Below are 24,107 nucleotides of genomic sequence, written 5' to 3' on the forward strand. Positions count from 1 at the left end.
TGACCCTGGCAGTGCTGGAAGTTCAGGCCGGGAGCCTCGCTGCAAGTCCAGAGCGAGACACTCGCTCGTCTGAAAGGGTCTTAATAGTTAAGCTTCCTGTTTTCAACCTGTAATCGGAGGAAATGGAGAGGACGCAAGAATGGTGCATGCTGTATGCATGTGAACTGCACTGTTTACTTGTATGGGCCCTTGTGCTGTGAGGGTGCAGTCTAGCCCCATATAGTACATGGATGGAAAATGCCGTCATGTGAATTGGGTCTGAGGTGATACTTTGAGCTGCTCTTCCATGCAGCTTAGAGGGAACAGTGGTCTGGAGATCCTGGTATTGTTTCCTTTATAAACTAAAGCTACTAGATGTGAACAGAGCCGAGGAGAGGGGAGGGCTGCTTTAGCTGCTCAGGTATTGGGATTGGTAGTATTTACAGATGTGAGCCTTGTCTTGTTTGAAAGCTCGCAATGCGAGGATCACAGCGTTATATTCGTTGCGTCGGAAGATATTGCTGTAAGAAGTCGGGGTGGCAGAGAATACAGTTGATAGTGAAAGTAAAAACAGGTTTCACTGATTTCATGCCTGACTTAATTTCTAATGTCTGAAAGCTTGAAATGTCAACTTTCAAACAAAACCAGGCTCATATCTCTAGCTGTTACCAATCCCAAGATATGAGTAGATAAAGGAGCCCCCTCTTCAGAAGTATGGATTGCTTTGGGCACTTGGAACAGCAACCTGCACCCAGACGGGCACCTGGGAGCACAAAGTACACAGGGGTGTTGGTGGGAATGTGTTTGCAATATTCTGTGTTGCAATGCTTTTGTTTATATAGGTGAAAACAACGTGACAGACTCCCTTTAACCCGTAGGATACCAGCACCGTACATGTACGGCGCTGGGAACTGGGACAGAAATCCCAGCGCCCTACAGCTACAGCGTGCTGATCGGGCAGGAGCAGGCTGTACACTGGTAATACACTTGCAGCCAATGCTTTACAATACAGAAGTATTGTAATGCATTGTAAAGGGGATCAGACCCTCAAAAGTTGAAGTCCCGGAGTGGGACAAAAAATAAAGTGAAAAAAAGTAATTAAAAAAAAAGCAAAAAAAAAAAACATCCTTTTCCCAAAATAAGGTAAAAAATAGGGGGGGGGGGGAGTAGACATATAAGGTATTGCCGCATCCATATCGAACTGCTCTATAAAAATGTTACATGATCCACCCCGTCAGGTGAATTTGTAAAATAAAATAAAAAGTCACAAAGTTTAATACCAAGCGATCAAAAAGTCTTATGTACCCCAAAATTGTACCAATCAAACAGTCACCTCATCCCGCAAAAAATGAGCCCCCACAGAAGACAATCATTTCAAAAATTAAAAACAATTGCACCCATAAACCTATCCTTTAAAATCTGCGCTGCAAAAGCCATATGGCGCTCCTTCCATTCTGAGTCCTGCCATGTGCCCCCACAGCAGTTTACCACCACATATGGGTGCTTTTTCTCCTGTTACCACTTGTGAAAATAAAAAATTTGGGGCTAAAGCAACAGTTTATTGGAAGAAACAAAACTGCCAGCTTTCTCACTGCACCTGCGCCAAATACTGAACGGGAAGGCGCAGGCGCGAGATTTACACGGCAGACGGGGCCAGCAGGAGAACCAACGCTGGCCTGGCCCTGTCAATCAAAACAGAAGGGCGTGGAAATGAGGTGGGCGAACGGAGCCTCTAGAAGCAGATGCAACGCCAGACCCCCCCCCCCCCCTCCCCCTGCTCCTAGAGGCTCATTTGCATATAATAAAAGTTAAAATTACACGAAAACGGGGGCATACTTAAATAAAAGAAATGCAGAGTTAAATTCAGGTGACATCTATAATGTCAGCCTGTTTAATTTCTAAAATTGAGGTGACAGAAACCCTTTAAGGTGAAAAGTGGCCCGGTACTGAAAGGGTTAATCCCCTTTTATATACAATACATTTACTTACAAATTGAGCGACTTGCATTGTATTTGTGATGGCCGTTTGTCACCTTGCAGCACAATATATCATTTTCTCAGTACTTTAAAGAGGACCTTTCATGCAATTTTATTAAGGGAGATCTATGCCTGTACTTGCGGGGTACTCCCTGCCGATGCTGCCACCCTGCTTAATTTTTTTAAAATATGCCCCGACGGATTTCTCGCGCTCAATATGCGGAGGAGACTGAGTCTTTCTCCGTAGGCGTCTCCGTCTCCCTGGCTGTAGCGCTGTCCAATCGCAGAGCATCACAGCCAGGAAGGTTATTTGTGACGCTATGCGTTGCAATTGGACAGCGCTACAGCCAGGGAGAAGGAGACGCCCACGGAGAAAGACTCGGTCTCCTCCGCAAACTTCACGGGAGAAATCCGGCGGGGCATAGGAGGCATATTTTAAAAATCAAGCAGGGCGGCAACATCAGCGGGGGGTACCCCGCAAGTACAGGTATATATCTCCCTTAATAAAATCGTATGAAAGGTCCTCTTTAAGTTGGGAAGGTAACAATGGGGGGGAATTTATCATGAGGGGAATTTTTAAAGTCCGTTTTGAAGAAGTCTGCATTGCCTGAAAAATCTGTTATAATTAAGTCCAATGTTTGTTTCAAGATGTTACTATACTTTCTATGAATCACCTGTACTGGAGTAAGAGTGAGACAATTTTTTGGGGACTGTTTAAAAAGTCTCTGCCTTTCTAGCAGATTTAAAGGGGTATACCGGTTTTAATTATTATATTTTATTTATTTGGAGAATAGGATGTTGAACTATTTTCCAATATACATTTGACATTTTGCTCACATACTTTTGAGATCCATACAGTAGCTTCTCCGTAAAGCAAAAAATAGCACGGCCCGTTTTATTTCTGTAAAATGCATCCATAGGAGAGCTGGATAAGAATAAACATGAAGTCGGTCATGTGACCCTCACAAGTACCATGTGCCCAAGTGTCTAACACGTGGATAGTAGTGTATATAGAGAGCAGAACATAAAAGTATATACAGTTTTACTACCTGCAGCAGTATCTCATCATGTGTCTGTGTAAATTTTATTAACATGTCATCTCCTAGAGACAGGCAGCCATTTTACAACATCACCTAGAGACAGGCCACCATGTAAGTACACACAGTGATGTAGTTACTGCAAAAACCACAATCAAAATTTACTTATCACATGGTTGTCATGTGTGCTGATCCAGCACATGTATGGCATGTAACACTGCTGCTTACTGAATAGTATAGGGCGTCATGTAACTGATGCAGTGTTTCAGTTAGGCCATGGATATATTACACAGAAGTGATACATGGATTATGCTAGGGCTAATCCAACTATTAATCGAGTACTCTAATAACAGAAAACTAATTAAAAGAACATTTTTCTTTATAAAAACTCATCAGCCCCTTTAGTGCCACCAGCTCCCCCCCCCCCCCCTTCCCCAGTGCCACATGTCCCCCTCCTAGCCATGTCCACAGCGCCAGTGAAATAAAATACCGCTCCTGTAGGGGAGCCAGTCCACAACTCGTCCATCTTACGTGCACTATGTCCTGATGTTGTTGTGTCAGGAGGAAAGTGCAGCGCCGTGCGGGCCGTCGGAGGACCATGGAGAGTAATAGCAAGCGCTTCACTCCACTCCATAGTCACATGACGCAAACAAATCCTCGATGCAAAAAATTTGCATTGAGGATTTTTTGGTGTCGAATTACTCGATTCAATCAAGTAATCGTTTCAGCCCTATATTATACCATTCTACTGCATATAGGGGTCAACTGTCTGATATAAGAAAGATATGTATGCAGAATTTTAATTACATGTATATTAGTAAATGGTTTGATTTCCTATCATATAAACCAGTTAAACAAATTAATAAAAAATCTGGAATACCCCTTTAAGCCAGATCAACTAACTGTGGTCACTTTCCCAGCTAAAGCGGCAGTGAGTGGATTAAAAATTCAGAATGTCTCAACATTTGTGTACAAGTACAAAATGTCTCAAAGCCTTCTATTCAGACTTTAAGCCAAACTTCTGAAGTGTCTGGCTTCATAAATTCCCCTCAAGGTTTCTTACTTTAAGTTGTTTTTTTCTTTTCGCACAGTTCTTCTTTTTGTTCACAATTTGCTGTTGGTTCCATATATTTAAAGCTTAACTCCACAAAAAACCTAAAATAACTCCTGTCGCAAGGGTTCATTTTTGGGGTTAAAGGGGACATCCAGTCATTGGATGTCTTGACATACCATTATGGGTCCATTCACACGTCCGCAATTTCGTTCCGCATTTTGCGGAACTAAGTTTCGGACCCATTCATTTCTATGGGGCAGCGGACCCCCACTTCCGGGTCCGCAATTCCGATCCCGAAAAATATAGAACATGCCCTATTCTTGTCCGCAATTGCGGACAAGAATAGGCAAATAGGCATTTTCTATTAAGTGCCGGCGATGTCCGTGTTTTGCGGATCCGTGTATCCGCAAAACACACACGGACGTGTGAATGGACCCTATGTCTGTAGACCGCATCCTAGCATCTGAAAGATTATTCTGCTGATTTTCAAACCTGTAGAGCACCCAACCCCTTTAACACCACTTCAGATGTTTATTCCTGGGTAAGATGCCATTGGTTTTAGTGACCCTTGGCTCCGAATGTTATCAGGATTTGCCAATAGCTGACCTTTCTCCTGCCGAATAGGTATATGGGCTCTTAAGGCGCTCATGCTTTTAGATGAATGTCTGTTGAACCCACCTAATGTGTCTGGGACTGTCCTGACTCTCCTCCAACAGCAGTTTCCCTGTCGGCTGGACATCATCAATGTGTATGGCCAGATTAAAGAACAGCACTACCCTTGTTCTGGAAATCGCCTGCTCGTGTGACATTGTGTCAGATCAGTTTGGGATGGATTTACCATTTCAAGTGAAGCTGGCCTAAATCTGAAAATTCTGGTTTAGGCTGTTCACGTGAAGCTGTACATGTCCCCCCAAAAAAGTGTTACTAACCTAAATGCCATTCTAAAGATCCCACACTGTCCTCTACAAGACAGCAGCCGAAGCCTGGGTTGGCCTTGATCACTGCACCACTAAGCTACCTTGCATGCCACAACTGTCAACCGCTGCAGTCTACAGTTGTAGCATTGGCTCATGGCAGTCTAGCTGGTCGTGCACTGCTTAGACAGGCAGATGCAATGGCAAGTGCCTGCCCTCTTCCATTAACCAGGGAGAAGGAGATGCCCATTGAGAAACCCTGTCTCCTCCTCCCTGTACCGATGCTCAGTATTAGCGTACTGAGAGAAAACTACAGGGGGGGGGCACAGCGGGGTGCAGGAGCGATATTAAAAAAATAATAATAATAAAAACGCAGGGTGGCAGCATCGGCAAGTAACTGTATTTATCTTGAATAATACAAAACCATGAAGAGTCCTCCTTTAAATCTTTTATAGTAAAGTCACAGATCAGTTCCCCTTAAAGTCCTTTAAAATGGGAGCATCACAGGGACACTAAACATCTTTACCCCATGAGCACCCCACCAAACTACTTCCCATTTTTGGTTTTCTTGGACCCCTGACTATAATATGGAAGGAGTGGGATATTGACGTTTTCTGCAGACACCTGAAGTTTCAGGCTTTTAATGGAGTTAAGTTTTAAAGACTGTGTCTGAAGAGAGAGACTCCTGTCTGTGGAGAAGTCTTCTCTCCTCTGACGCAGAGGTATGGGAATGTTCATCTAAATACATTTTTTCATGATGTATCTAATGTGATGGATAAACCATTCTGTTTTTGTGACTTTGACAGGCATGACGAATTTACTACGTACGGAGCCTGCCCTGACTTAGATAGGAGCCGCGTCTGTAAGACTAATGTAGTTGTGCGGATAAGTTACTAGTAAGATTTTTATGGAGCAGAACTACTGTAGCCTTGGTTCTTGTTTTCTTTTTGTATTTCCTTGTATGTTTGTCTTGTGTGTTCTGATAATCAAGTGTAGCACTTCACCATTCCTGTTGTGAAACCATCCGCAGTTACTCCGTTTTTTTCCCCACTGTTCAGTGCCTTCAACCATTTGCCATGGTCGAGGTCAATAAAAGTATTCTTCATAAAAATTGTCTTAACTACGAAAGACTGAATGTTGGTTAGCCAAGTGAAAAAAATAAATGAAAATGGTACTTACATTTACAAAGTTATGGAATGTATACGCTCTTCTGGTCAGGTAGCCAGGTACTTCACCATATTAGTGGTGGCATATCACTGGATCATTCAGTAGAATGAGGTGGCGGTGGTTTTATGAAAGCACCATGCCTCCTGCTTTTTCCGGGCACCGGTTGCAATCATCGTATGTCCTTACAGAGCAGTCAGGAGAAGTAGTGATATGGAACTTTCCTACGCCCAGCCCGTTTTTTGTTTTTATGACCGGCAGATCACCCCTGCCGATCACAATTGGAGCCATGTCATTGATGTCTTTCAGACAACACCTTTAATGTCCAGCTGCCCATGCTACCGAAGTTTAGTTATCTTGAATTTAGGTAGTGGAAACTGGTTTCCTTTGACATCCCCAAGTATGTGTCCTATGGTCCTTCACACATGGCACCTTTATTTAATTGAGTTCAGTATCTTGAATTCTTTAGTAGCACAATCGTATTCACAGGGATTGTCCAACTCAAAGGTAGTTGTGGAGGTGGGCATTTTTTTTTCTCTTTTACTTCCCATTTTTTTTCTCTTTTACTTCCTATTCTATTACTTCCTATCCCTTTTGATGTTGGGATGCCTTTTTTTCCAAACTGAAGTAAATGCCTGTTATAAAAAGATGCCTTGTTCTTTTTATTGCCAGTGATAGATTTAAGTTGTCTTGAGACAAGTCAAGGGATAAAGATTGTCATATTGTATTGTGTTCTTTCCGTGGTTCTGTAATGTAAACCAGAGAAATTTATTTTCTATGTTAAAGAGTTGTAAACCGTTTAATATTTGTAATAATAAATGAGCATTTATTCTAACTCAGTTGTGTACATCATTACTATTAGTAAATTATTTGTATCCTTTCATTTGTCTTCATACTTTGTGGTCAGAATGAAATTAAAGGGATTTTGATATACGGTACATGACCTATCCTCAAAATAGGTTATCAATATCAGATCGGCGGGGGTCCAACTTCCAGGACCCCAGCCCATCAGCAGTATGAATAGGCCGAAACACTCTGAGTGTTTAGGTCTCTTCCGATGCCAGGGACGTCAAATTCATCGGTCACATGGCCTAGACACAGCTCAGGCCCATTCAAAGAAATGGGGCTGAGATGCAATTCCGAGCATAGCCGCTATACAATGGATGGCACTGTGCTTGGTAAGCTGTGAGGAGTAGATCAGGGAACCCACACTGATCTAATATTGATGGCCTATCCTGATGACAGCCCTCTAATATGAAACTCGCAGAGAACCTTTCTACCAATCTTGCAGTCTGACAGTTTTGGACAAGTTCATCTCCTGTTTATTTCTGTAACTGATTTCTAGATTTCGTGTTCCTGTAAAGAGAGCCCATCATTATGAGGGCATCATCTGCTAACACGCCCCTACCTCCTTCCATGCCAAAGAGCAATAAGAGCTCTTCCTCATTCAGTTGTCATGTGATGTCACATGATTCCTCTCAGCCAGTGTGCAGTTCTGAAATGTGATGCAATCGGAGACTCCATCTTCTAAGAGTAAGGCAGTGTTTGTCACATGATCCTTTTCAGAGCTGCTGACTCGCTGAGAGGGATCATGTGATGCCCCATGTAATTCTTCCGAACCAGGCAGTGGTTTCTTTTCAGCCTCCTCCCCCTCCCTGTACTTGGGGAGTTGTTACTCTACTAGTACAGCTCTATTAGCATTGATGCTGTGATTTATAGAGCGCTGTCATAGTGTCAGGTGAGCGTTACGGAAATCTCCAGGAAAATTAGTAGCTCTGATCTTATAATTATTCATTAATTAGTCCTTTAGGTTCCATAGTAAATATCTGTCCTGCTGTTTATTATGCGGCAGTCCCAATATGATTAGCAACGCGTTTCAAGTCACACATGTGACACACCTATGTATCCCCACTCCTGGCTTATTGGCAATTCTTCCTGTGCCAAAGGAGGAGGAAGGTGGCTGCCGCTTCCCATCATTGGAGAGGGGTCATCTTAAGGTCCTTTAACAAGGAACAGTAATCAGGCCAATTATCAGGGACGAGCGTTTGTAGAAATGCTTGTGCCCAGTAATTGGCCCTTGTAAAGGTGCCAGCAATCACCCGATGAACAAGCAAATACTCATTCATTCGGCTATTGTGTCCTTTAGCCGGCACCAACAATCATAGTTTCTGGGGAGCAGGGATAGACTTCCCAGAAATGATGATTCTCTGTGGGCAAGCCATCCCAGTAGCAATTGGGGCTGAGACCTCAGACAGGGACCCAGTGGAAATTGATGTTGGATCTTGTAGCTTCAAATGGAAATCCACATTCTCATTAGTTTGTGTCCCCATCAGTAAAATGTCGAATGAGATAGATGTGAGTCTCAGCTAGAGCTGACTGCATAGCCAAGGGTGAATAAACACTGCATATGCCAAGCTCCCAGTGTGTACCTCAAACAGTTCACTAGGCCCCCATTCACCTGACAGAGGCCAAAAGTATATAGTTTTGTCTTTTAGCCTCCTTTTGGTCAGTATGCATAGGTATACCTTTTGAGTAGTGTTGTCGACCATGCTGTTCTAGACGGAGGCATTACAGTTTTTTTAAATGGGTGACAGTTGGCGACATATGCTTCTGTATGCTTACAAACTGGAGGCTCACATTGGGAAACACTCCTGACTTGCACCTCCATAGTACACGGCAAACGCAGTGTGAATGTGCCCTAGCATGCAGGATCATGTATGGCTGTGAACAAGTAATGAAGTGGCTGCTGTCATTATGGTGCCACTTTATTATCTGCAAAAAAAGGTATGAAAAAAAATATCTGCCAGGACAGACACATGTGGTGCATCACCCAAGTCTAGATGCACAAATGCTGGACCCAATTCATAAAGCGTACTTTGTTTAAAAAAAATAAAAATGTAAAGGAATAGGTCTAATTTTAGCCTTCCCTAATGTCTATTTATAGGCCTAATTACGGTATACCCCTTTTAAGCTGCACAGCTAGATTTATTTCTCTCACAAGCAGGGAGTGTCTCCATTTCTGTGAAATCTGCCTTCTACTGTGCTACTGTGATGTCCTTTCCCTTCCCTTTGTTTTTGTTCCTTCCCCCCCCCCCAACTCCAGAGCTCACAGAACAGGTAAGTAGGGGGAAATCGCACTTCTGCAAAGGCCGAAGGCATTGTAGAAGCAGTTATTTTATCATCCTCAGGATCTCGACTAGATCTTGCACGCCCCCACTTCCTCTCTGCTGTCTTGTCTGTTACTAGGAACGGATCTTGCAGTGGACTTTAATTTAGGTGGAAGTGAGACCCCCTAGTGGCCATGACTTTACGGCTCTTTTTCAGGTGGATGCAGGCAGATTTTTTAAATGAAATGATTTAGAAGTTTGCTATTTACAACAGTCTCTATTAAACGAAATAAATTGTGTGAAAGTACAGCGACTCCTTAAACCGCTCGGCTGCTCCTGAACTTGATATCTCTAGGGAGTGTAGGACACTTGATGTCTGTTGGAGTTCTTCCTTAATCTGATAGTCCAAAGGAGCAAATGAAAAGACTTCCAACAACAATTGTAGTAACAGCCATGTACAGAATACACCTTGTTGTCCACAGGTTATGCCATAAATGCCTGATGCAAGACCCACACTGGCCATGAATGGCATCTCTACTTTACTTTATTTGCTTCTTTGGTGTTGGCTTAGCAAGTATTCCTGTTTCCATCACTCACATGTAAGTGAATGGAGAGAGCCGTGCACATGCATTAGCCGTGTGTCCCAGGCATCTATGGCATGTTCTGTGTACATACCAGAACTCACATTTTCCTGCTCAGGGGAATATGCGTTAACCCCTCTGGCAGCATGCACATAATTGTATTTAGCCTTTTTCTCCTTTGGATAATCCTGGAACCGGGAATTTATGAGGCCCTCTATACAGCGTGTTAATATACAAGGAAATTGGATTGTTGTCTCCTAAACTCTGCGTCCCAGATCCCAAACACACTGCCAGAAGACCTGACCTTAATTTCTGTGAAGGGAGATGAAATTGGGTTATGCGAATTGCTCATTTTGGAGCCTTCATACTGGTGATTTCTTAGCAGTGCCCATTGATTAGTACAAATCAAAGGACAAAACCACGTGCAAGAAGAAGTGGGTATGCAGAGTGTTAGGGACTAGAACACAAAAAGAACAGAAGTGATTTACCAGTAGGGCTTTAATACAGCTTTTGCACCAGCTCCACATTTACATAACTCTGTGCATTCATGTGCACAGTGCAGCCTCAGGTGACGTGTCGTCCAGTGATATGATATATAGCTCCTTCTTGTCCATTTTAAAATGGAGCAAATTAAGCTTTTTTTATCCATTTTTGTGTGTTTTAGCATACACTCCAGTATGTCCATGTCCAGTACGTGTTAACGATTAAGGGTTTGTGACTTAAGTTAGGAATTGCAATTCCACCCAATATGTAGCTGCTCGGTTGACCTTGATCTTTCTTGTACCAGACACATTTGTACATCCTTCTGGAAGTGGCTCACAATGAGTCAATGTCTTTCCTAAAGGGGTTCTTTGGGATTTTGATATTGATGACACACTCCCTCAGGATATGTCATCAAGATCAGATTGGCGAGGGTCTGGCTCCAGGCACCCCCACCAATAAACTGTAGGAAGATGCTGTGGCGTGCTATTAGTGCTGCAGCCTTTTCCTAGACCTTGTGACATCGCATTCATGGGTCACATGGCCTAGGTGTACCTCAGTCAAATGAAGGCGGCTGAACTGCAGTACCGTGCACAGCCACTATCCAGTGGATGGCGTTGTGCTTGGTAAGCTGTGAGGAGGCCAGGGTGCTCAATGGAGCTTTGGTGAGCACCACATCTTCCTCAAACAGCTGATTAGTGGAGGTGTCGGGAGTCAGACCCCCACCGATCTCATACTGATGACCTATCCTGAGGGTAGGTCATCCATAGGAATTTCCTGGAGAACCCCTTAAACCTTGGAGCACAACAAGGAAAAACAGAAAAGCCAAATATCCATCCACAGCTAGCAGTGTAAGTACAGAGTAGGATTTTGACTGTCTTGAGTGAGAAGATGGTCAGCTGTGTTTAGGGACTTGATGGCAATGCCATTTAGCCAGACAGACTCCTAGCTTGGTTATTTTAACTTGGCTTACTTTGCACCTATATTTTGGCGCATGTTGCCACGTCCTAATCCTTGCCCACTTTCTGCGAGGCAACATCCAACTGAGAGACAACCTAGGCATAAAGGATTTTTCTATTGGTGCACCTTCTGAAACTTGTTACAACGTTAGGCGGCAGCAATGTGCCAGATTTTGGTGCATTTTACAATTTTTAGGCACAATCTCATTAGTAAGTTTGCACCGTTCTCTTTGGTCTCCAACTGGAGCCATTCAGTAACTAACTTTTTGATGCAATTTTCTATCTGCAAAAAGAAATCAAAGATGCCAAATGCTCCACTGTCCCCTAATGGCACCTCATTCTCACAGTTTGTTTTTTCTTTCTTTTTTTCAGAATCTGCAGATGTTTCCCAGTCAAAGAAAAGCCATAGCCACATTTGAGAGTCCGCATCATGCTTCACAGTTCCAACAGAGGTTCCACAGGTATCTTTTAGCAACCAATTTATTTCATTATGAGGAGTCTAAGGGTACCTTCACAGTTGTGTTTCTGAGTCCAGCGGGCTCTTCAAAAATGCTGGCTCTCGGCTGGACAAAAACCGCTACGGTCTTTGTCCGTCCGGTACCCACTATTTATGCCGGAAAGTGACCGGATCCCGTTATAGTCAATGGGGATCCGGCGTTGAATGGTAGTCTCTGGCAATGGATCTGGTAACCTCCAGCAAGTGTGGCAACCACATATGTGAACGCACCCTAAGTAAGTAAGGTTCATTAAAGAGAAACTCTGGCAACCAGATTAAAAGTCTCCTTTTTGAGCCCTCTTCTAAATGGTTTTGTGAAAGTTATACCTCTTAATTCCTCTCCACTCCAGCACAGGGAGCCAGTGGCCATCTTCCCTGGAGAAATCCTGAATGGGCAAGTTCTAATGGTACGTCATCAGTAAGCACCACCAGTGTATTTCTGACTGGCAGGTGACTGTAAAGCTCATTTTAAGAAATTTCCAGAGTTTCCCTTTAAATACTCTGAAGAAACTTTATAGAAACTGTTCACTCATTACAATGAAAGCTGCGTAGTCCATGGATGTAAGTGACCAGCACGTATGACATTTGTCACTACATCAAACAAACAACCCCGTACCTTACGAGTGACCTCCCTAAGGACCATGTCTCTGTTAGCTGGAGCAGATATGGCCTGGGCCATGGACTGTATTACATGGTCAGCCTTTTTATCTAAATGGTTTCCCCTGTAGTAGCCACTGCAGCTCTATGGCTCCTCTGATGAATGAATCGATTTGCTCATCTCTAGTACGGAGCCTACTAGTGAATGGACTGAACAGCTCCATATTTTCTATATCTCTGCTTAAAGGTGTTCTGCACTTTGTTTTAACTGATGATCTATCCTCTGGATAGATCAACAGCTTCTGATCGGCGGGAGTCCGACACCTGGGACCCCCGCGGATCAGCTGTTTGAGAAGGCAGCGGCGCTCCAGCAGCGCCGCAGCCTTCTCACTGTTTACCGCAGGCCCAGTGACCTCACGACTAGTATCAACTAGCATGGGCGTGGCTAAGCTCCATTCAAGTGAACAGAGCTTAGCCCCTCCCAGGCCAGTTGATACTAGTCGTGACGTCAGTGGGCCGGCGGTAAACAGTGAGAAGGCAGCGGCGCTGCTGGAGCGCCGCTGCCTTCTCAAACAGCTGATCGGCGGGGGTCCCGGGTAACGGACCCCCGGCTGTCAGATGCTGATGATCTATCCAGAGGATAGATGATCAGTTAAAACTAAGTGCAGAGCCCCTTTAACATATGGACCGAGTCCTTGGTGTTGGCTCTGGCTTAAACAGGAGTGTTCTGTCTTCATGTTACATATGACAAAATCTTTCTATCTATAAGTCCGTGTAGCATGATGCTTGCTCAAGTTTGAAAATGTTATATGATGCTGGTGCCAGTCTGAAAAGTGACCTGAAAAGAACTTTAGGCTCCCTTTTATATATAGTGTTTTTGTATGGCGTTTTTATTTTTTTGTGGCCGGTCGTTCAGGCGCCCTGCCACTCCATTCATTTCAATGTATCGGGCTATCTCCGGAACTCCCATAGAAATGAATGTAGCGGCTGCATTCCCGTGACCAGCCGCACCGTTCATTTTGTGGGTATCCATTCTGGTGATCGGTGGGTGTACCAGTGGTAAGACCCCCTCTGATCTAATTGTTATCCACTATCCTTTGGATACAGGACAGCATCATATAACTGACATACCCCATTAAGTGTGTGTTTTTTTTTGTGTTTGTTTTTTGCCATAAATCACTATGCTTGACATAAAGACTTGAAAAGAGTGAGAGGTTCTAAAGGTTATCTACTAACGTCTTCTAAACCATTTCAGGCACATGATAGACTTGTCACACATCAACGTATCACTCATCACTGAATGAACCGATCCGTTCATATTCATCACGAGCGGACAGTCAGAGGAGAAGAGACTGCCGGACACTGCCATGTTTCCTTCTCTGGTTTGGATTTGTTGACTCAAGAATTCAACTCGCAGGAGACTCGTTACAGTGAAACCATAAGACTGAGATTTGCTCAGGAGACTTTACTATGTGGTTCTTTACTATATTGTGTTTTGTGACCCTTGCATGTAAGGATGTCTCTGTGAAAGACTCGTGTCAGACTTGGCGAGGAAAAAAACTAAGAGATCAGTGACATTTTTGGTCGAAAAGAATGCATGATAATGGTTACTCTTCTCTTCAGGGCGTACACACCATTCTACATCTAGGTTCTTCATCACTGTAGACAGTTGACTAGCTTCTGATGCCTTTGTGAGGGGTTCTGGTTGCACCTTCCTAAAAATGGCATCTAGTTAGAAATCATTACAACATATGATATTGTATGCGGTAAAGACTTCCGATTGTGTGCCCAAAATGCAAATTATCATCACCCGACAGAGTATTATTTAGGGATATGTTTTGTAAAATTTTTAACACTTCTCCGACTAGCTGAAAGATCGCTCTCCTCTCCATTAGTCTTGAAGCTTTTAGGTAAAGTGAGAACATCAGTGGATTGCACGTAGGAAGAAAACACCAGTTGTCAATTCATCATACCCAGTTTTACCATTGAGCTTGCATCGGTAGTTTCTGCACACAGCCGCTTGTTGGGGTGGTGGACATGTTAAACGTGGTCTATTGATGGTCGCGGGCTTGTCAGTATTTCTACTATCCATGTCCAGCAACAGATGTGAGTAGTGTATCTGCATGAGGGGCCAGATGCAAGTTATCTTCTGCCCAGATCTGTATAGATATACATCAAACTTCATTTTTAAGTTAGTGATGTCACCTTTAACATTAGAGAGGTGCATGTAGAGGCTATAAACCTATTTTCCCCGATCATTTAGACAACATGTCTAAATCCAAAATAGTCATCTCTTTGTGACCTCTTCTATGGGGCGGACAGAATATAGAATTTAAAATGAAAATGTTCATGAATACCTAGTGTATCACCTACCATGGAAGGTCAATGCTGTGAGGTACAAGCCTTGAGATGGTTTGAATTTTGCAGTATGAATGAAATGGGCTCTGTTCACACTGGTGTCATGGCGGTTGACTGATCCCATCGGCTTATAATGGGATCCAACAGATTTCCATCTCTGTTTCTGGTATTTTGTTTATTTTTTTTTTTCTTTTATACAAGTAACGCTTCAGGCTACAATATTCATGTCATCTTAAAATGCCGAAACTGTGGAACAAAAGGGATCACACAAATGTGAACAGACCCATTTTGTCTCCACCCTTGCCCTCTGGGAACCACGACTAAGGCTAGATGTGTGTTCGAGGTGGAGCATTTTTACCTATAGGAGTGCTATCGAATGATCACTATGTGCTGCTCTGCACAGTACATTGGTCTGTTTGTCAGCACCTTGCTTACCTAAGAGACCCTTTGTAGGTTGATGGCATCTTCAGAAGGTATGCCGTGGAAGCCAATAGCATGAAGAGGACATTCTAGCAGTTATTGGCCACTTTAAGAATCCATTCTTTTGTTTTAGCTACAGTTTCCTGGTAAATGTCAGTCACTTCTGTCCTAAGACATTGTAAGTGTTAGGTTAAAAGTTGGATCAACCTGTTTAAATGTCTTCACAGGTTCAGTGATCTTTACTGGAGTATAGTATTGACTCCATAACTTCTTAGGACTCCCGGCCCAACACACTGCGTAATTATATTACCAGGTTCAGCCAGGTGGAAAGTAATAGCAGAGGCTTAGTTCATTTCAGCTCTATCTGCGCTTATGGTTTCACTCAACTTACTTTCTGGTATTTCTGATGGCACGCCACCCTGTTTTTACCATCATATATACTAGAAGCAGTCTGTAGGGCGGGTCTGCTGTGACCAATTGGATCGGTTAGAACATAATTTCAGTACAGGGTCATGGCACAACATTGGAGTGAATAGAGCCCTACAGGAAGTGTCTGATGAAGGACACTCTAAGATGTGGGACCGAAGACTAGCTATGCGTTTGCAATGTTTTCGCCTGCTCCGAGGTGTTAAGAACTTGATGTATGCCCATCCTTGAAGTTTTACTTTTTTAAAACCTCTAAAATTCTGTGCTGGTCTTAGTACATCTTTACAGCGTTTGACGCTCTAAATTTACTGCATATACATGTAATTAATTTCTGTCTACCTGTGGCCGCAACTGTACGGTTGGGTTCCACATTTAAGTTTTTTTTTTTTTTTTTAAGTCAAAAGTGATGAATGGACCCAAACGGAGCAGAAGACCCAGTTGTGTATCCTCCGTTTGATCTGTTCCTGGCTTTGCATCAAGATACCTGAATGTGGAAACCCAGCCTGAGGATTTTACAGCATACTGGTATGTATTGAAGTCCATAATCAGTATACAGTAAAGTCACTCTTGTGATAGCTGCGGGCAGCCTGACCCATCTTTGCAGTAAATGTCTATGCAGTGGATTCAGAGCAAAGCGTGTTAGAAAGGTATGGGAAATAAATCGAGTGTTAGGCCTAGCAATTCACTTTACGTATACTTCAGTTTTATGTTAGGCTGTACCACTGGGGTTTTGAAATAAGATGAAAATAAAAGCCTAATGTTTAGCCTTTTTTTGGAAACTTTTTGTGCTCTTAACATGCAGTTTCAGCGTTGTGTGCGTTTAGTGTTAACTAGCGGCTTAAGGATCCGAGGTTACCTGGGCAGAATGTTAAAGAATTGGATTATAAGCGACTTCCTAATGTGCCACATAAGTCTGTCTGAACCCAGAAGAAGACAGATGTAAGGAATCCAAACAGGATACAGACTTCTGGTCAGGAGTCTTTGGTAAAGTTTCCTGCGGCTGCCCCTCTGTAGGTTTGACCTTCAGCAGCATTTAGGGAAAGTATTTGAGTCAAGGGTTAACTTTCAGTCTCTCTCCCGGGGTATGTTGCACCTTTGCAGTGTTTTAGGGAGCGGTTCTATATCCCCCTCCCCCAGAGTCTTTAAATATCTCCAAGGATGCTGGACCTCTTCTGATCTTCTGCACCGTTACACGTGGTTTAGAAGTTAGTTTGGTAAAAATACACTGAGCCATATCCTTTTACGTACAACCTTATTGTTGGTGATTTAGACTAAGTTTTTTTTTTTTTGTTTTTTTGTTTTTTTTCTTCACATCCAGGACCAAAATGGTCTGTTAAAAAGCAAATGCCCTTCGAGGATGTAGAGCAACCATTATCTGTGTTCTCCTTTTGGTCATTGCAGCCCAAATGCAAACTGCAAATCAAATCATTTTGTACATACTAAGAAGGACTTACAAGACTTTGTTCTACAACTTAATTACTGACCTGGACTTCTGTTTCTGAGACCTCTTAAATTCTGTTTCTTTTCTTGTACATGTCTTCAATTTTATAAAGATACTTAGTAAGTCACCTATTTTACCCAGACCAGTGTATTTGTTCATAACGCAGATGATAGCATTTCAAGTCAAGCCTACAAGGATACATTATTTTTTTTGTGTTTTTTCTAGTGTTGCTAATGCTTTCATTTTGTTCATCAACCATTCGTCTTCATTCATTTATACTCCTACTTCCAGTTCATTTGTTTTTGTCTGTTTTGTCAGATTTTTTCATTTTATACATCTGCTGCGGCGTACGAAGCGATCTTCTTAATACATAAACTGCAGTCGTTCTTGAATGATCCAGTTATGTCACTGTGAATGGGCTTGGTATTGGCCTATATATTGTATGGACATTATACTTCCTGTTAATAGTAACTCGCACCAATAACTTCGCAGAAATAAATGCTGAACCTGTCACAGGACAAGTGCAAAAACCACCTGTGATCAGTTCTTGAATCCAAAGAATCGTCTTACTTAATCCAGTCTGTTTTTTTGAGGACCCAATTGTTAAAAGAATTGACTATATTGTTTTTTTCCCCCCTTTTTATGTTTCTTAATATATTTATTTCTGGGTTTCTTCTGTTACTTTGGTTAACTTAGTCTTTTTGGTTCCATTGCAACAGTCATTCCTTAAGAATGTGATTTTTTTTGGGGGGGAAATTGGTGATTTTTAGCATTTTAAAGAATGAGGTCTTTGATGTAGCTCAGCACTGGTCTTGGACACCCCCCCTTCCCCCCCAAATCAAAATAACTATTACCTTTTAAGGTTTCTGGACTTTAAAGTCGTGTTTTCTCATCCTGTTTATCTGGTAATAAACAGTGGGATGAAGTGAGCACAATACTTGTAAATTATAGGGGTTGTTCATGAGTGAAACAACATGGCTGCCGTTTTCCACCCCAGCCATGCCACACCTATCCACAGTTTGCATATGGCATTGCAGCTGAGCCCCAGTTAATTGTGCTCAGCTGCAATACCACACACAGCCCGTGGGCAGGTTTGGTGCTGTTTTTGGAAGAAAAAAAGTAGCCATGTCTTTTTAACACTGACAACCTTTTTAAAATGTGCAAAGATTTAGAGGGAGATTTATCAAAACTGGTGTAAAGTAGAACTGGCTTAGTTGCCCATAGCAACTGATCAGATTCCACCTTTAACTGGGTAACTAAGCCAATTTTCCTTTGCACCATATATTTTTTTTATAAATCTCCCCTGTAGGTTATTTGAAATTGTGTTGACGTTGTTGTCTGTTTTCAGTTCATGTAACCAGATAATTAAAGGGGTTGTCCAGGACTAGAAAAAAGATGGCTGCTTTCTTCCAGAACAGTACCATACCTGTCCACAGGTTGTGGGTGGCAGTACAGCTCAACCCCTTCACATCAATGGAGCTGAGCTGCAATACCAGACACAAGCCATGGCCCAGGATGGGTGCTGTTTTTGGAAGAAAGCAGTCATGCTTTTCTAATCACAGACAACCTTTTTAATGTCCTGCTTACTTTTTCAATTTTTTTTTTTTTTTTTTTTTTAGGAAAACTGCTAAGGCTCTGTTCACAAGCCAACGTGTATTTTCCACAGCAGAAATCCAAGGCTGACCTTTTGCAGTTTGCTCTGCTGCAAATCTGCACGAGGATAGGGCCTTTTATCATTCAGTGGCGCTAATCCTTGCGTTTTCCATCTGAAATGAGTGACCCGCCACTTGTTTCCACTATGTTTTTTTTTTTTTTTGCACCACAATTAAAATCCATGCATTAGTTTCTCCTGCGTATGGGAATGAGGATGCAGGTCCTCATTCACATGCTTGGGATGCGAATTGCACATGCAGAATTATGCCCCGAAATCCAAGTGAAAAAGAACACCCGTGTGAACCTAGCCTTGTACTGTGTTTTGCAGAGCACTTCTTCCCCCCCCACCTTCCCTACAGAATAGAAGACAAAAGGTGTGAAGGTGCACCAAGGGTTGTGGCCGTTTAATCTTATTTCATTTCACATTTCTTAAGGAGCACTAGGTAGCTTCCCAAACGAGGCATTATAAGAATAGAATTCATGCATTTTCCCATGGAAAAATGTATTTTTTTAAATATTTTTTCTTGCGGTGGATGTTTTTGTTTTTTTTAACCTGTAATGCTTACTGTCTGCACTATGGGCTTAGCCATGTGTACGCATATATACATCTATATACACATGGGATCTAGTTACGGTAGCTGGCAGAAACCATGCACATGCAGTAATGGTTTTTACTTGCTGTGAATGCGCTGAGCTTTTCATTAGTCCAGTCACGCTGCCTAGTGTTTCATACAGTGAGGTAAGGTAACGGTTTCATCCTCTCCACTGGCAAATTCACGGTTGTCTTTTTTTCTTTTTTTTTCCCGTTTTCTAAATGTATTAAATTATGTTGCTAGTTTTAATTTTTATGGTTCACTTTTTGTACAGATGACTTATTTTTATACTCTTGGTATTTTCAATGCATCTTACAGCAGTGTGGAAGAGGGTTGTAAGCCATGTCCAATCCTGTGGATTGTTTGTCTAATGAGATCCATCTAAGATGGATCGATAGGTTTGATTTAAATTAGATCGTGTTGTTTTTATATTCTCAGGTTGTTAGGGTTGGGAAGGATCATTTAGATAAGTGATCTCTCTGTTATTTTTTTATTTGTTACTGTGAAATGCTCAATATAGGTATTTAACTTGTTTCCACCGAGGCCACCCCCACAGGTTTGTAGACTCATACACTGGGTGACTGCTAACTTTTTAGTTTTTTTCCAGATCTCCTTTATTCCTAATGTGACTTTCTTTACAGCAGAATTTCTAAGGAAGCATCTGAGCTAAATCTTTTCTTAACAGGTTTCCTCTTCCCTAAACGTGGCTGGGATGAGCGAAGGGAGCTTCGGGTCCTAGATCTGAAGTCACTTCGCTACAAACTTCGATCAGCATTAAAATGTATGGCCTCTGACGAGGCAAAGTGAGCTATTCCCAAAGTCTCGCGAGACTTCTGTGAATAACGTGGGTATTTGATTTTTTTAAACTGAAAAACCATTTTAAAACTTGGATCCGAACTCTGCTTCGGTTCCAACTGATATCCTCGGAACCGAAGCAGAGTCCGGATCCCAGTTTGAAAATGTTTTTTTAGTTTAAAGGGCTCTTTCACACGAGCGGATGCCGTGCAGGTAATCCTCTGCGGGAAAGAGAGCCAAGCCCCGTTCCGGACAGCAGAGACACAGAGCACTAACATGATTGATAACGCTCCGTGCCTCTCTGTGACCCTTTTGCTACAAAATCACGGTGACAACTTTATCTCACTGTGATTTTGTAGTAAAAAGACCACAGAGGCACGGAGCGTTATCAATCATGTTAGTGCTCCGTGTCTCTGCTGTCCGGAACGGGGCTTGGCTCTCTCTCACCACAGTGGATTGCACGCACAGGATCCACTCGTGTGAAAGAGCCATTAAACTGAAAAATAAAAACAAAACATCTTAAAACTGGGATCCAAACTCGACTTCGGCTCCGAGGATATCAGTTGGAACCGAAGCAGAGTCCGGATCCCAGTTTGAAAATGTTTTTTCAGTTTAAAGGGCTCTTTCACACGAGCGGATGCCGTGCAGGTAATCCGCTGCGGGAAAGAGAGCCAAGCCCTGCTCCGGACAGCAGAGACACAGAGCACTAACATGATTGATAATGCTCAGTGCCTCTCTGTGGTCTTTTTACTACAAAATCACAGTGAAATAAAGTTGTCACCGTGATTTTGTAGCAAAAAGGTCACAGAGAGGCACGGAGCGTTATCAATCATGTTAGTGCTCTGTGTCTCTGCTGTCCGGAACGGGGCTTGGCTCTCTTTCACGCAGCGGATTACCTGCACGGCATCCGCTCGTGTGAAAGAGCCCTTAAACTGAAAAAAAAAAAAAACATTTTCAAACTGGGATCCAAACTCTACTTCGGCTCCGAGGAAACAGTTGGAACTGAAGCAGAGTTCGGATCAAGTTTTAAAATAGGTATTTGATTTTTTCAAACTGAAAAACCACGTTATTCACAGAAATCTCACTATACTTCGGTATCACGGACTTCGCCTGTCGGAGGCGATACAATTTTTAATGCTGTACGGAGAGTTTGGTGCAAAGTGATCTGAAGCTTTCTTCGCTCATCCTTAGTGGCAGTTATGGTTTACCTCTATTGTGTGACTCTAGTGTTAGTAGGATGAAGATACCTAGCAATATAGGGTCTAGTAGTGGGGGAGTACACAAACAGGTGAATATGGTGATAGCTGGGGGTCATACGACTATGGGCCTGTCCTTGGTGCCGAAATGCCACTGGTTTGACTAGGCTAGTTTCACAGTCGTGGCATTGTTCCTGCAGGCTGTTTGTTCTTTCTGGGAATGTGGCCTTTGCTGGATTTTACCGGCAAGACTATAATGGATCTGATGGAGATCGGCCAGTAACCGGCAAATATGCCGGGAATCGGCCAGACAATCCGTTGTGGCCGGATCCCAGCATATTTTCCAGGTAGCGGCCGGATCCCCACTGGACCCCCATTATAGTCAATGGGGCCAGCCAGCAGGCATTGCAGTAAACATCCGCCATTGCCGGGTCCAGAGAGCTCTGGCAGGCTATTCTCTGACGGAAATATGCCACGAGTGGAGAAGAAGCCTTAGATAAGACTAGAACTGTAATAATTACATTTCTTTTCCCACAGATACTGACACTGAGAATGCGGAGAAGACACCAACTCTAATTAATGATATTGTCTTATCTTGTCCTTAGGTACGTTTACAACATGCTGCTGATTTTAGGTTGTGGACTTTCCTTTTTTCCCCCTTTTAATTTATGTTAATGTTATTATAAGTGTCATTATTTTTATTTATTTTTTCACGATTCTTATCTACCGTGGAGTTCCATTTATCGACCAGTGAACTTGAATGTGATCCTTCCTAACCTGAAATGTTTGCTCACTTTAATGGTTATAAATCTTTGTCAGTATTCCCCAGAACGGGCCCTTTTCTCTCTGAACTGGTTACATTTCCTTGAGGTTTTTTCACACCACTTTACATTACGTATGTAACCATAAATGCTGCTATGAACGTGTGAATTACTTGAAAAGCAATTGGTTTTATACTCTCCAATAAAAAAATAAATTACGCACAAAGTGTGTTCATTGTTTATTACAGAATAAAAATTTTACATTTTTGTATAAAGTTTATGTATTTTTATCATTGTTAATGTTTTTTTATATAAATAAAAGATGCTTTTTTCCATATGACTGTCTGCGCTGCATTTATTGCTGTGTATTTTGTGCCCGTGATTACTATAAAAATGGCCCCCATATGCCGGGCCCCTCACAGTGAATATTCTTGCACCGCTCCTGGTTTCTGCATGACCACCGCTGCTTTTCCCCCGTACACGGATGAAAACATCCGGTATGAGGGGGGGGGGGGGTAGCCAACGGCTGCTTATCTCCAACACTTGATGTTTTCATCTGCGCATGGGGAGAAGCAGGGAGCAGGGTAAGTATATGGGGGACATTTTTATAGTATTGGATAACCCCTTTAAGTTAATGTAGCTGCTGCCTATGAAGGGGATGTTCGTCTGCGTGAGATTTGCAGGGGCATTATGATGTAAATGACAATAGGAGAGCTACAGTGCCATACAAACAGTCCAGGGTGGTGACACTCCTCCCTTTAAAGGGTTTCTGTCACCCTGCAAAACTCATTTTTTTTTTTTTTGGATAGTTAGATTGCTCATAGTGCGATATAGCAGAATATAATGCTCTTACTTACTTTCATGCGGCCGATTCTTTATAAAACGAACTTTTATAATATGTAAATGAGGGCTCTACCAGCAAGTAGGGCGTCTACTTGCTGGGAGCTGCTGCAGAAATCCGCCCCCTCGCCGTGTTGATTGACAGGGCCAGCCGTGATCTCCTCCGGCCGGCCGGCCCTGTCAGTAATTCAAAAATCGCGCGCCTCGCGTCATTCGGCGCAGGCGCTCTGAGATGAGGAGGCTCGTCTCCTCAGTGCGCCTGCGCCGATGACATCACCGAAAGAGAAGACGTCATCGGCGCAGGCGCACTGAGGGAGTGCTGAGGAGACGAGCCTCCTCATCTCAGAGCGCCTGCGCCGAATGACGCGAGGCGCGTGATTTTTGAATTACTGACAGGGCCGGCCGGAGGAGGAGATCACGGCTGGCCCTGTCAATCAACACGGCGAGGGGGCGGATTGCTGCTGCGGCTACCAGCAAGTAGACGCCCTACTTGCTGGTAGAGCCCGAATTTACATATTATAAAAGTTCGTTTTATAAAGAATCGGCCGCATGAAAGTAAGTAAGAGCATTATATTCTGCTATATCGCACTATGAGCAATCTAACTATCCAAAAAAAAAAAAAAATGAGTTTTGCGGGGTGACAGAAACCCTTTAAGGCTTTTTGTGGATCATAAAGGGGAGAGGAAGTATAAAGGACAGAAATGACTTCTTCTAATCCTGGTTTTTGCTTTAAAAACCTGACCGTCTGGCAGCACCCAAAGTGTATGGCCGCAGTCAGATTTCTGCATGCAGTTTTGGAAGCCAAAGCCAGGAGTGCATTCAAAAGAGGGCAGACATTATATCCGTTCATTATACTTTCTCTCCTTTTATGATCCGCTCCTGATATTCGCTTCCAAAATTGGATGTAGAAACCTGACCGTGTGGCCATACCCTAAGAGAAGTTCTGAAAGGAACAATTACATTAGAAAGGGGACATTTGTAAAGCGCAGTATGCATAGAAAACGTTTATTTTAGAATTTTGGTTGTCTCTTTTTCGCAGTACAACACCCTGGAAATTAAATACAAAATATTAACACAAATGAGAGCTCCTATGTAGATAGATAATCGGTTTACTGTTGCTGTGAGAGGACACTAATCCTCATAAGGGCTCATGCACACGGCCGTTTGGCCATGCCCGTATTGTGGCCTTCAAACAGCGGATCCGCAATATGCGGGCATCGGCCATGTGCATTCCATATCACGGATGCGGACCCATTTACCGGACTCGGGTTTGGTTCCAG

General features: G+C 42.9%; 1 protein-coding gene across 3 annotated transcripts in view; it reads left to right on the forward strand.

Moving 5' to 3' along the window:
* The window catches only part of RBM33 (RNA binding motif protein 33), a 113,633-nt gene extending 96,776 nt beyond the window's left edge, over positions 1-16,857 (forward strand). For 2 of the 3 annotated variants that reach the window (XM_040434158.1, XM_040434160.1), the window contains exons 18-19: positions 11,624-11,712; positions 13,600-16,857. In XM_040434158.1, the coding sequence (XP_040290092.1) occupies positions 11,624-11,712; positions 13,600-13,648 (138 nt within the window). In that variant the 3' untranslated portion in view covers positions 13,649-16,857. Of the gene's footprint in view, positions 1-11,623; positions 11,713-12,097; positions 12,155-13,599 lie in introns of all 3 variants that reach the window. The other variant, XM_040434161.1, reaches the window with a different exon arrangement.
* Positions 16,858-24,107: the final 7,250 nt, after the last annotated feature.

Source organism: Bufo bufo, chromosome 5 (assembly GCF_905171765.1).
Source record: "Bufo bufo chromosome 5, aBufBuf1.1, whole genome shotgun sequence".
NCBI classification, from domain to species: domain Eukaryota; kingdom Metazoa; phylum Chordata; class Amphibia; order Anura; family Bufonidae; genus Bufo; species Bufo bufo.